The sequence below is a fragment of the Salvelinus namaycush genome, chromosome 14 (assembly GCF_016432855.1).
Source record: "Salvelinus namaycush isolate Seneca chromosome 14, SaNama_1.0, whole genome shotgun sequence".
Lineage (NCBI taxonomy): Eukaryota > Metazoa > Chordata > Actinopteri > Salmoniformes > Salmonidae > Salvelinus > Salvelinus namaycush.
In genome coordinates, this window is record NC_052320.1 from 9592771 (window position 1) to 9605176 (window position 12406).

Consider the following 12406-nt stretch of genomic DNA (forward strand, 5'->3'; position numbering starts at 1 on the left):
ACCACCCCCTGTACTTTGGTTAGGGCACCAGGTGGTGTTAAGATAGGTAAGTAGTGGGTAGGCAGGTTAGATAGGAGAGGGGGAGCTTTGATATTTACTTTCTTTCCTTTGGTTCCGTCCAGCCCCTTTTCCCCATATTACCGTGTAGGAAATAAATCCTAGTAAACGGTAAATTCTGCCTTTGTCGTCCTTTCTCGCACCTACAGTTCATACCTCTTTCACTTCACGGGGAGTTGATTTGCAGCAGGGTGTTGCGTTCCCTCTTCATAGAGGCGTGCGTAACAACATCAGTCATATCAAGCCTTTTAATTATAAATATAGAAACGATATCAAAACGTAGACAATAAACTGGTTAGTACCACAACAAAACCGCAATGCAGTGAAAACCTCCAACACAATTATGCTTCAAACAAACCAATTAGAAACAAATGCATCTTCGGTTAATATAACTTAAAAGTTTAACAGGTTAATGTTCAGCTTATTTCATGTTATTGTACTTCAGCTTACAGAGAAACAGACACTTTCTAGCATTTTCTAGTTCTATTTTCTAAATGATGTTAAGAATAATATAATATAATTATATTAAGGATTTACTGACAGTTGTGCCTATACTGCCAAAGGATCCCTTAAGTTAATGGATAGAGAAAACAAAGATAATGTAGACATTCAATTAAATAAATACATAATTACATTAGGAATGTTACAGCTTTATTACTCCAAATGTAATAGATAAAGAAAACAAATATATAGAAATTAAATAAAGAAATAATTTATATTAAGAATGGCGTAACTTCATTTGGAAACTACGAGAACCTTGTTGTGCAAATATGTGTGCCAGACACGTAACTTCTACAGTAAGCTATCTTGATATGTGTTATAGTCATTAACACATTTATGAAACTTGTTACAAAAACATATCATATTTAACCTGAAGAAAATAATCTAATTGACTCACCTGAAATAATAATTACTTAATTTTTTAAATAAAATTAATTAACTGGCAAAGTGCCTTTTATATAGAAATGTCAAACTTGCTTTGCATAAAGCATTAGATAAAATAGTGGACAAGCTAGATACATATCATGGTACCCGACTACCCATGGAGCCAAGGTCTTCTTCATTTTGTCGAGGACAGTTGTCCCTCACCAGGGACATATCATCTCACAGAGAGTCCATTGACTCAAAAAATACAGACATACTCAATAGTCTCAAGAAAGTCCTTCCCTCCTTGTGTGTAGCATAGCATACTGCAGTAGGGCAACTCCCCCGGTTACAACCAGAGACATATACTGCAGTAGGGCAACTCCCCCGGTTACAACCAGAGACATATACTGCAGTAGGGCAACTCCCCCTGGTTACAACCAGAGACATATACTGCAGTAGGGCAACTCCCCCAGTTACAACCAGAGACATATACTGCAGTAGGGCAACTCCCCCGGTTACAACCAGAGACATATACTGCAGTAGGGCAACTCCCCCAGTTACAACCAGAGACATATACTGCAGTAGGGCAACTTCCCCTGGTTACAACCAGAGACATATACTGCAGTAGGGCAACTCCCCCTGGTTACAACCAGAGACATATACTGCAGTAGGGCAACTCCCCCAGTTACAACCAGAGACATATACTGCAGTAGGGCAACTTCCCCTGGTTACAACCAGAGACATATACTGCAGTAGGGCAACTCCCCCTGGTTACAACCAGAGACATATACTGCAGTAGGGCAACTCCCCCTGGTTACAACCAGAGACATATACTGCAGTAGGGCAACTCCCCCTGGTTACAGCCAGAGACATATACTGCAGTAGGGCAACTCCCCCTGGTTACAGCCAGAGACATATACTGCAGTAGGGCAACTTCCCCTGGTTACAACCAGAGACATATACTGCAGTAGGGAAACTCCCCCTGGTTACAACCAGAGACATATACTGTAGTAGGGCAACTCCCCCTGGTTACAACCAGAGACATATACTGCAGTAGGGCAACTTCCCCTGGTTTCAACCAGAGACATATACTGCAGTAGGGCAACTTCCCCTGGTTACAGCCAGAGACATATACTGCAGTAGGGCAACTCCCCCTGGTTACAACCAGAGACATATACTGCAGTAGGGCAACTCCCCCTGGTTACAGCCAGAGACATATACTGCAGTAGGGCAACTTCCCCTGGTTACAACCAGAGACATATACTGCAGTAGGGCAACTCCCCCTGGTTACAACCAGAGACATATACTGCAGTAGGGCAACACCCCCTGGTTACAACCAGAGACATATACTGCAATAGGGCAACTCCCCCTGGTTACAACCAGAGACATATACTGCAGTAGGGCAACTCCCCCTGGTTACAACCAGAGACATATACTGCAGTAGGGCAACACCCCCTGGTTACAACCAGAGACATATACTGCAGTAGGGCAACTCCCCCTGGTTACAACCAGAGACATATACTGCAGTAGGGCAACTTCCCCTGGTTACAACCAGAGACATATACTGCAGTAGGGCAACTTCCCCTGGTTACAACCAGAGACATATACTGCAGTAGGGCAACTCTCCCTGGTTACAACCAGAGACATATACTGCAGTAGGGAAACACCCCCTGGTTACAACCAGAGACATATACTGCAGTAGGGCAACACCCCCTGGTTACAACCAGAGACATATACTGCAGTAGGGCAACACCCCCTGGTTACAACCAGAGACATATACTGCAGTAGGGCAACTCCCCCTGGTTACAACCAGAGACATATACTGCAGTAGGGCAACTCCCCCTGGTTACAACCAGAGACATATACTGCAGTAGGGCAACTCCCCCTGGTTACAGCCAGAGACATATACTGCAGTAGGGCAACTCCCCCTGGTTACAACCAGAGACATATACTGCAGTAGGGCAACTCCCCCTGGTTACAGCCAGAGACATATACTGCATAGATATAGATATATATTGTGTACGGTATACAGTATATGGCTATGGTTACACCTGGCTGACGATCTCCGAGTCCTCTTCAACAAACCACTGTACAGGAGTTCCATCTGCAGCCCTCTGAAGGATCCGCTTCTGGTGGGGACCCTGAAACACAACAACACATTTTATTCCTGTTCATTATATTTAAATGTATACTTTAAATTTGAGTCATTTAGCAGACACTCTTATCCAGAGTGACTTACAGGAGCAATTAGGGTTAAGTGCCTTGCTCAAGGGCACATCGACAGATTTTTCACCTAGTCCGCTCGGAGATTCAAACCAGCAACCTTTCGGTTACTGGCCCAACGTTCTTAACCGCTAGGCTACCTGCCGCACTACATTACATTACACTCTTAACCGCTAGGCTACCTGTCGCTTTACATTACATTACACTCTTAACCGCTAGGCTACCTGCCGCCCTACATTACACTCTTAACCGCTAGGCTACCTGCCGCCCTACATTACACTCTTAACCGCTAGGCTACCTGCCGCACTACATTACATTACACTCTTAACCGCTAGGCTACCTGTCGCTCTACATTACATTACACTCTTAACCGCTAGGCTACCTGCCGCCCTACATTACACTCTTAACCGCTAGGCTACCTGCCGCCCTACATTACACTCTTAACCGCTAGGCTACCTGCCGCCCTACATTACATTACACTCTTAACCGCTAGGTTACCTGCCGCCCTACATTACATTACACTCTTAACCGCTAGGCTACCTGCCGCACTACATTACATTACACTCTTAACCGCTAGGCTACCTGCCGCCCTACATTACACTCTTAACCGCTAGGCTACCTGCCGCACTACATTACATTACACTCTTAACCGCTAGGCTACCTGCCGCCCTACATTACACTCTTAACCGCTAGGCTACCTGCCGCCCTACATTACACTCTTAACCGCTAGGCTACCTGCCGCACTACATTACATTACTCTCTTAACCGCTAGGCTACCTGCCGCCCTACATTACATTACACTCTTAACCGCTAGGCTACCTGCCGCCCTACATTACACTCTTAACCGCTAGGCTACCTGCCGCCCTACATTACACTCTTAACCGCTAGGCTACCTGCCGCACTACATTACATTACACTCTTAACCGCTAGGCTACCTGCCGCCCTACATTACATTACACTCTTAACCGCTAGGCTACCTGTCGCTCTACATTACATTACACTCTTAACCGCTAGGCTACCTGCCGCCCTACATTACACTCTTAACCGCTAGGCTACCTGTCGCTCTACATTACATTACACTCTTAACCGCTAGGCTACCTGCCGCCCTACATTACACTCTTAACCGCTAGGCTACCTGTCGCTCTACATTACATTACACTCTTAACCGCTAGGCTACCTGTCGCTCTACATTACATTACACTCTTAACCGCTAGGCTACCTGCCGCCCTACATTACACTCTTAACCGCTAGGCTACCTGCCGCCCTACATTACACTCTTAACCGCTAGGCTACCTGCCGCCCTACATTACATTACACTCTTAACCGCTAGGTTACCTGCCGCCCTACATTACATTACACTCTTAACCGCTAGGCTACCTGCCGCACTACATTACACTCTTAACCGCTAGGCTACCTGTCACTCTACATTACATTACTCTCTTAACCGCTAGGCTACCTGTCGCTCTACATTACATTACACTCTTAACCGCTAGGCTACCTGTCGCTCTACATTACATTCCCATTCCTTTAGCTCCACATCTATCTGTTCTAATGTCAATAGGAGATGTTAGTAATGCAATGGTGGTGAGTGTTAGGGGGCATCCTCACCTGCAGGTAGGGCGGGAGGGGAGGGGACGTGGGGCTCTTCACTCTGAACGACCCCTGGTGCTCCAGGGAACTCGGGCGTGACTTCTGGAACTGGTTCCAGGACTTGAGCTCGTCTGACGTCATCTCCCTGGGCAACACCCGGGCAGGTTGGTTGGAGTACTCCCTCAGTGACGGGGTACGTACCAGGCGAGTGTAAGGGGGTGGAGGCTTCAGAACTCTCCTGGGGGATGACGGTGGGGGCCCCTGCTGCCAGTGTCTGTGCTGCTGCTGTGGCTGGGGGGGCCGGGAGGGGGACAGGTAAAGACCCTTCCCCAGGGGACTGCCCAGGTCCTGTGGAGAAAGAGGGGAACAGGTGCCTTCCTCTGCCATTCTTCTTCTCAAGCTGGGAGAGGACTGGTGCTGGTGCTGGTGCTGGTTGTTTTTCTTGTGAAAGCTGGAGCCATTCAACGCAGGGCTGGTGGGACTTTGGGCTCCGTAGTGGAAGCCATAGGGAGGAGGGCAGAGCTTGGGGATCTCGGGAGATGCAGGGCCCTCCCTGTCTTTGTGATTATCTCTGTCCGTGTCCCGGCTGGGGGGGCTGGTGTAGGAGGGGACAGAGTGTTCAGAGCTGCTGTCCTCAGAGCTGGACTGGTACGGCCGCTGGGGGCTGGTGTAGGAGGGGACAGAGTGTTCAGAGCTGGACTGGTACAGACGCTGGGGGGCGTACTGTGGAGACCGAACCAGGAACTCTGGCCGTCGGCGTGGCAACCTGGCTCTCCCACGTCCCTCACCCAGATCATGAGTGGGCTTACTTCTGGGAAGCCTGAGAAGAGGAAAAAAGACAGGGGAGAGAAGTGAGCTACTGTGATGCACTTTGTGTATGTCTGTCTCCCCATACTGTGCAATTAATACAGCAACTTCATTATTAAATGCGATCTAATCTAGTCAATGTATTTTATCAGTATAATTTATGTAACTTATTACCCACCCACAACAATAGACACACAAGAAGACACAATAAAGGTAATCAACACCTTTATCTGTGTTCTGGTGGTTACGTTCTGTGTTATGGTGTTTACGTTCTGTGTTATGGTGTCGTCAGTCTGTGTTCTGGTGGTTACGTTCTGTGTTATGGTGTTGATGTTCTGTGTTATGGTGTTGATGTTCTGTGTTATGGTGTTTACGTTCTGTGTTATGGTGTTGACGTTCTGTGTTATGGTGTTGACGTTCTGTGTTATGGTGGTTACGTTCTGTGTTATGGTGTTGATGTTCTGTGTTATGGTGTTGATGTTCTGTGTTATGGTGTTTACGTTCTGTGTTATGGTGTTGACGTTCTGTGTTATGGTGTCGTCAGTCTGTGTTCTGGTGGTTACGTTCTGTGTTCTGGTGGTTACGTTCTGTGTTATGGTGTTTACGTTCTGTGTTATGGTGTTGACAGTCTGTGTTATGGTGTTGACAGTCTGTGTTATGGTGTCAACGTCCTGTGTTGCGGTGGTTACGTTCTGTGTTATGGTGTCAACGTTCTGTGTTATGGTGGTTACGTTCTGTGTTATGGTGTCGACAGTCTGTGTTATGGGGTCAATGTTCTGTGTTATGGTGTTAACGTTCTGTGTTATGGTGGTTACGTTCTGTGTAACGGTGGTGACGTTGTGAAGCGTTGGTTGGTTACCTGAAGGACAGGGAGTACTGTCTGCGTACGTGCAGCTCTGGAGTAGAGGGGGCGCTGGAGGAGTTGATCTGTCCATGTCTCAGAGCCAGGTTCTTAATGGAGGGGAAGTGGGAGGGCAGGACTCTGCTGTCTGCAGGGAACACTGGGGTCCCTACTGGACTTCTGCTCAGAAAGAGTGGGCAGGGCAGGATTTAGACAACTGCTAGTTTAAAAGTTAGAGGATGTAGTTTATGTAGTCAAAAGCAAAACCCTTTTTATGGGGTTCTGGGCAGAATAAATATTTGAGTAGCGAAGTAGGACCTGCACACTCAGTTGCTCCACCTTTATTGGTTAACAGCGTTCCGATCCAAAAAGGATATGAACTCTTACCTGGGCCTGCTGCTGCAGACAGAGAGAGGTGTGTCATGTTTCAGATAGTGCTGGTCAAGATTAGACTCTCTCCAGGGGGAGTTCTGGATGGGGGAGCGCTCAGGAAACTCCACACTGCAGCCGGAGCCCATACTGGAGGTCTGGGTCTGCTCCACACCGCAACTGCAGCCGAGGCTCTGGCTATGGGCTGAGGTGTGATGGAGACTGCCCTGGGAGGAGGAGGACTGGAGGGACAGGGAGCCCACAGAGGACTGTATGAGTGGGTCTACAGATGATGAGGAAGAGAGAGAGTCTATGGATAGACAGAGGAGACACAATAGAAAGGGTCAGACATGATGACATTTTGGAATAGTTGAATTGTATTGGCATTTCTACTGTGTTAGTTGATAACTCACCATCGTCCAGGGCCACTGCATCAGACAGGGAGCTGTCGTCAGACATGCACAGATCTGGGGACAGAAATAAAATAAGGCTTTATTTAAGACTTCATTCAATTAGGGGAAGGGGTTGTGGAAATGATCAACATTGTAGTGTAATTCTTCTTACATGTACTGCTTATGTGATTCAATAACTAAACAATTGTGAATAAAAAACCTCCAACCTCCATCGGACTGAGTAGGAATATAACCAAAGACAGTACAGTATGAAAATAGGCATAGCCTTAATGGCCATGTACTCTTAGAATCTCTTAGAATCTTCCTAGGTTCCAGCCTTTCTAGGGAGTTTTTCCTAGCCACCGTTCTAATACATCTGCATTGCTTTTAGGCTGGGTTTCTGTATAAGAATTTTGTGACATCTGCTTACATAAAAAGGGCTTTATAAATACATTTCATTGATAGGCAGAAACTGCCTATCAATCAATGTCATGGCGACCTTGGCATGTCATCGGGTCTTAACTGTCCAATAAAAATAGTATCTGAAATACTTCTTCAGTATATCCTGTCCACAGGGGGCTGCTGAGGGGAGGACGGTTCATAATAATGGCTGGAATGGAGTGAATGGAATGGTATTAAACACCTGGAAACTGTGTGTTTGATGTGTCCGATACCATTCCATTTATTCCGTTCCAGCCATTACTATGAGCCGGCCTCCTGTGATCCTGTTGCTATCATCCGTAAAATATCTGTATAAATGAATTGGTCCCAATTTAAGTATGAACAACAGTACAACTATAAAACTCAAAGGCACTCCTTCGATATAAATTTGTTTTTGAGAAAAATGAAAACGTGTCAGTTCGTCACTTTCACTAGGTTGGAGTTATAACATGTTCAACTACTGAAGAAATGGGATACAATCTAGGCTGTGCCTTTAGATTTAGAGAAAATTAACAACTAAGGAACCATTTTTAATTTCTCTCATCGACTTCTCAAGCTCCAGCCTGGTCTGCTTGGTTTGCTCCGCAAGCGTTCCCGGGAGTCTCACAATGTTTAGAAACTGTGATTCTGTATAACTAAGCTCCCTGCAGACTGCAGAGCCCAATGTGGCCAGATGAGAGTAGCACAGGCACAGCATTCACCTCTGTGTTTGGCTGTGTTGTTGTTCTTGTTGGTCGCTGGAGAGGAGCACTCGTTTCTGATCCTGTGCTGAAACACAGCTTCCTGGAGATCCTTGACTTTCCTATCTTCCCTCTTACACTGCTGCAGCCTGCTCTTCTTCTGTGGTTTGGACAGGTGCTCCTCCACTGAGAGTCTACGAGCCGCTTCAACGATCTGGAGCTGCAAGGCCAGGTCTGCCTCTAAGGAATGAAGCTCTGAATCCTGAGTGAGAGAGAGTTTTTATTTTTATTTAGCTTAGATGAATAACAATGAACTATCAATTTAATAGACTTCTTGATTGGGCTGGGTTTAAGGAAATAAATACTGTATTCAGTGTTCAAATCTCTCTATCTGATATGCACTTTGCCTTTGCTCATAAGCTTTACAACATATTGTTAGGAAAGACCCCTGACCTTACCTATTACCAATACTGTGTAATATAGGAAGTGTAAAGGATGACCGTGGGAATGGTTCATATTGGTCTGTACCTCTCCATCCTGGTGGATGAGACTGTCATCCAGTTTGAAGGTAGCTCCTATCCTCCTTCGGACACGAGGGGGCTTCTCATCAGCAAGTAGGGGGTAGTCTGAAGACAACTTACCTGTCAGCTCCTGTAAAATAAATACAATCCAAAATCAACTGAAGTCATTTCTAAACATACCCCTAAGAGATTACATCTGAAAGAGCAGTCTGTAACTCTTCTATGAACCATCGGTTTGTAATATGAGACTCAGTCTTGTGACGAACAGGAGACCTATGTTAGCCCTATGTTAGACACTCACAGCCTCCCTGACGCAAAATATATAAATATATATATTTATTATTATTTATTTTTTATATTTTTTTTATTAGGGGGTAGGTCAGCTTTAATATTGCAGATAGATTGTAGCTTCCATCAATGTAATTGTCTGCATCACCCATATTGTCACGTGTGCTCCCTCTCTGGCCTCTAGGTCACCTGGCTGCTCGTTAGGGCGCACACCTGTCACCAGCGGTACACACATAATGACACTCACCTGGACTCTATCACCTCCTTGATTACCTGCTCTTTATATGTCACTCCCTTTGGTTTCTTCCCCCGTCGTCATTGTTGCTGTTTCATGTCGGTGCGCTGTTCGTGTTTCTTGTTTTGTTCATTTATTAAATGTATTCAATCCCTGAACTTGCTTCCCGACTCTCAGTGTACATCATTAAACATATATTTTCATGCAAATATATATACAGTACCAGTCAAAAGTTTGGATAAACCTACTCATTCAAGGGTTTTTCTTTATTTTTAACGTTTTCTACGTTGTACAATAATAGTGAAGACATCAAAACGATGAAATAACACCATATGGATATATTTTATATTTGAGATTCTTCAAAGTAGCGACCCTTTGCCTTGATGACAGCTTTACACACTCTTGGCATTCGCTCAACCAGCTTCATGAGGTAGTCACCTTGAATGCATTTCAATTAACAGGTGTGCCTTGTTAAAAGTTGTGAAATTTCTTTCCTTAATGCGTTTGAGTCAATCACTTGTGTTGTGACAATTTTGAGGTGGTATACAGATGATAGCTCTATTTGGTAAAAGACCAAGTCCATATTATGGCAAGAACAGCTTAAATAAGCAAAGAGAAACGACAGTACATCATTACTTTAAGACATGAAGGTCAGTCAATGTGGAACATTTCAAGAACTTTGAAAGTTTCTTCAAGTGCAGTTGCAAAAACCATCAAGAGCTATGATGAAACTGTCTCTCAAGAGGACACCACAAAAAAGGAAGACCCAGAGTTACCTCTGATGCAGAGGATAAGTTCATTAAAGTTACCAGCTTCAGAAATTGCAGCCCAAATAAATGCGTCACAGAGTTCAAGTAACAGACACGTCTCAACATCAATTCTTCAGAGGAGACTGCGTGAATCAGGCCTTCGTGGTCGAATTGCTGCAAAGAAACCACTACTAAAAGACACCAATAAGAAGAGACTTGCTTGGGCAAGGAAACATGAGCAATGGACATTAGACCAGTGGAAATCTGTCCTTTGGTCTGATGAGTCCAAACGTGAGATTTTTGGTTCCAACCACCGTGTCATTGTGAGATGAAGAGTAGGTGACCGGATGATCTCTGCATATGTGGTTCCCACCGTGAAGCATTGAGGAGGAGGTGTGATGGTGCTTTGCTGATGACACTGTCAGTGATTTATTTAGAGTTCAAGGCACACTTAACCAGCATGGCTACCACAGCATTCTGCAGCGATACGCCATCCCATCTGGTTTGCGCGTAGTGGGACTATCAATTGTTTTTCTACAGGACAATGACCCAAAACACACCTCCAGGCTGTGTCAGGGCTATTTGAACAAGAAGGAGAGTGATGGAGTGCTGCATCAGATGACCTGGCTTTCAAAATCACCCGACCTCAACCCAATTGAGATGGTTTGGGATGAGTTGGACCGCAGAGTGAAGGAAAGGCAGCCAACAACTGCTCAACATATGTGGGAACTCCTTCAAGACTGTTGGAAAAGCATTCCTCATGAAGCTGGTTGAGAGAATGCCAAGAGTGTGCAAAGCTGTCATCAAGGCAAAGGGTGGCTATTTTGAAGAATCTAAAATATATTTTGATTTGTTTAACACTTTTTTTGGTTACTACATGATTCCATATGTGTTATTTCATAGTTTGATGTCTTCACTATTAATCTACAATGTAGAAAACCCCTGGAATGAGTAGGTGTGTCCAAACTTTTGACTGGTACTGTACATATATATCTCAACACCGGTATAGATATGCATAAATACAATAGTGTGAATACTCACAGCCTCTCTAACGCAGAGCTTCTTGAGGTCCAGTAGACACAGCCCCAGCCTGTCCTCCAGAGCCTGGTGCTTCAGCCTCATGGCCCGGGTGTGAGTGGTCAGGTCCTTGACTGGCAACGTGGGGCTGTCGGGACCTGAGATGATGTTAATAGAGATTTTTCCACAGAGCACAGGCCTCATGCAGGCATCACATGGTGCCACATTTGATGCTTTTATCACAGAATTAACGATTGTTATAGATTATAGACATTTCAGCTAGCTTACCAACTATCAATACACTTTATCTCCTGAATTTATTTAGGTCTCAGCATTAATAATGCGTTCAGTGCTTTCTGTAAAGATTTATATCTGAACCTAGAATGGATCTAAAGCTTTCACATTTAGGGTTCAGCATTGTTGATGTGTTAAGCTCTTACCAGAGTTGAGAATGATCCCACTGTCAGTGTCACTGATCTCCTCTTTATCCATCATGGCTGTTGGAAGGTATTTTCACACTGTTAAAACCTGTTGGAAAATAGTTAAATATTTCAATCAGATTTATTAAATCATCCTTATTCACCAAAAAACATATCCAGCGTTATGATCACTCAGGACAGGGGAAAATTGCTTCACCTAAAAAATATAAGTTTCCATTCCAGATGCCGAATGTCTCTTTTTATTCTGATCCACTAGCTCTCTCCTTCCTCTTCTCTCTCTTCTTCTCCTTCCTCCCCCTTCTCCCTCCCTCCTGCCCTGTTCTCCCTCCCTCCTGCCCTGTTCTCCCTCCCTCCTGCCCTGTTCTCCCTCCCTCCTGCCCTGTTCTCCCTCCTTCCTGCCCTGTTCTCCCTCCCTCCTGCCCTGTTCTCCCTCCCTTCTGCTCTGTTCTCCCTCCCTCCTGCCCTGTTCTCCCTCCCTCCTGCCCTGTTCTCCCTCCCTTCTGCCCTGTTCTCCCTCCCTCCTGCCCTGTTCTCCCTCCCTCCTGCCCTGTTCTCCCTCCCTCCTGCCCTGTTCTCCCTCCCTCCTGCCCTGTTCTCCCTCCCTCCTGCCCTGTTCTCCCTCCCTCCTGCCCTGTTCTCCCTTCACAATAGGCAGCAGCCCTCATGCTTGACTCGGCACATGTGCGAGGGGACCAGGGGTTAATCCGAAACCGGACACTATGGCAACGGTCACAGGGCGCACCGCTGTTCTCCGAGGGGAGTGTGTGTGTGTTGCCATACGGAATGTCAGAGGGCGTTTAAAAGAGACGCACCGTCGCACCCCAAAAAAGAGAACAGGAAAGCAGATGGCTGCAGGGCAAGGGAATTATCCCTCTCATGGACTGCACCT

At 45.7% G+C, this 12406-nt stretch overlaps 1 protein-coding gene across 1 annotated transcript; it reads right to left on the reverse strand.

Annotated features, from left to right (window-relative positions):
• Positions 1–2969: 2969 nt before the first annotated feature.
• LOC120059596 (innate immunity activator protein-like) lies at positions 2970–11572 on the reverse strand. Its single transcript, XM_039008725.1, has 9 exons — positions 11518–11572; positions 11102–11235; positions 8796–8918; positions 8289–8520; positions 7168–7221; positions 6773–7064; positions 6404–6565; positions 4756–5557; positions 2970–3065 (listed from the first exon to the last, which is right to left on the reverse strand). The coding sequence occupies exons 1-9, from the start codon at positions 11570–11572 to the stop codon at positions 2970–2972; spliced, it is 1950 nt and encodes a 649-aa protein (XP_038864653.1).
• Positions 11573–12406: the final 834 nt, after the last annotated feature.

What these genes read in the sequence shown, in the direction of transcription:
- LOC120059596 (XM_039008725.1), bottom strand. Translation starts at nt 11,572, where the DNA reads ATGATGGATAAAGAGGAGATCAGTGACACTGACAGTGGGATCATTCTC. An exon ending in TGCAGTGGCCCTGGACGATG is followed by an intron (nt 7,065 to 7,167) that starts GTGAGTTATCAA and finishes GTCTATCCATAG; the next exon opens with ACTCTCTCTCTTCCTCATCA. An exon ending in CCCTCCCGCCCTACCTGCAG is followed by an intron (nt 3,066 to 4,755) that starts GTGAGGATGCCC and finishes GTTGTGTTTCAG; the next exon opens with GGTCCCCACCAGAAGCGGAT.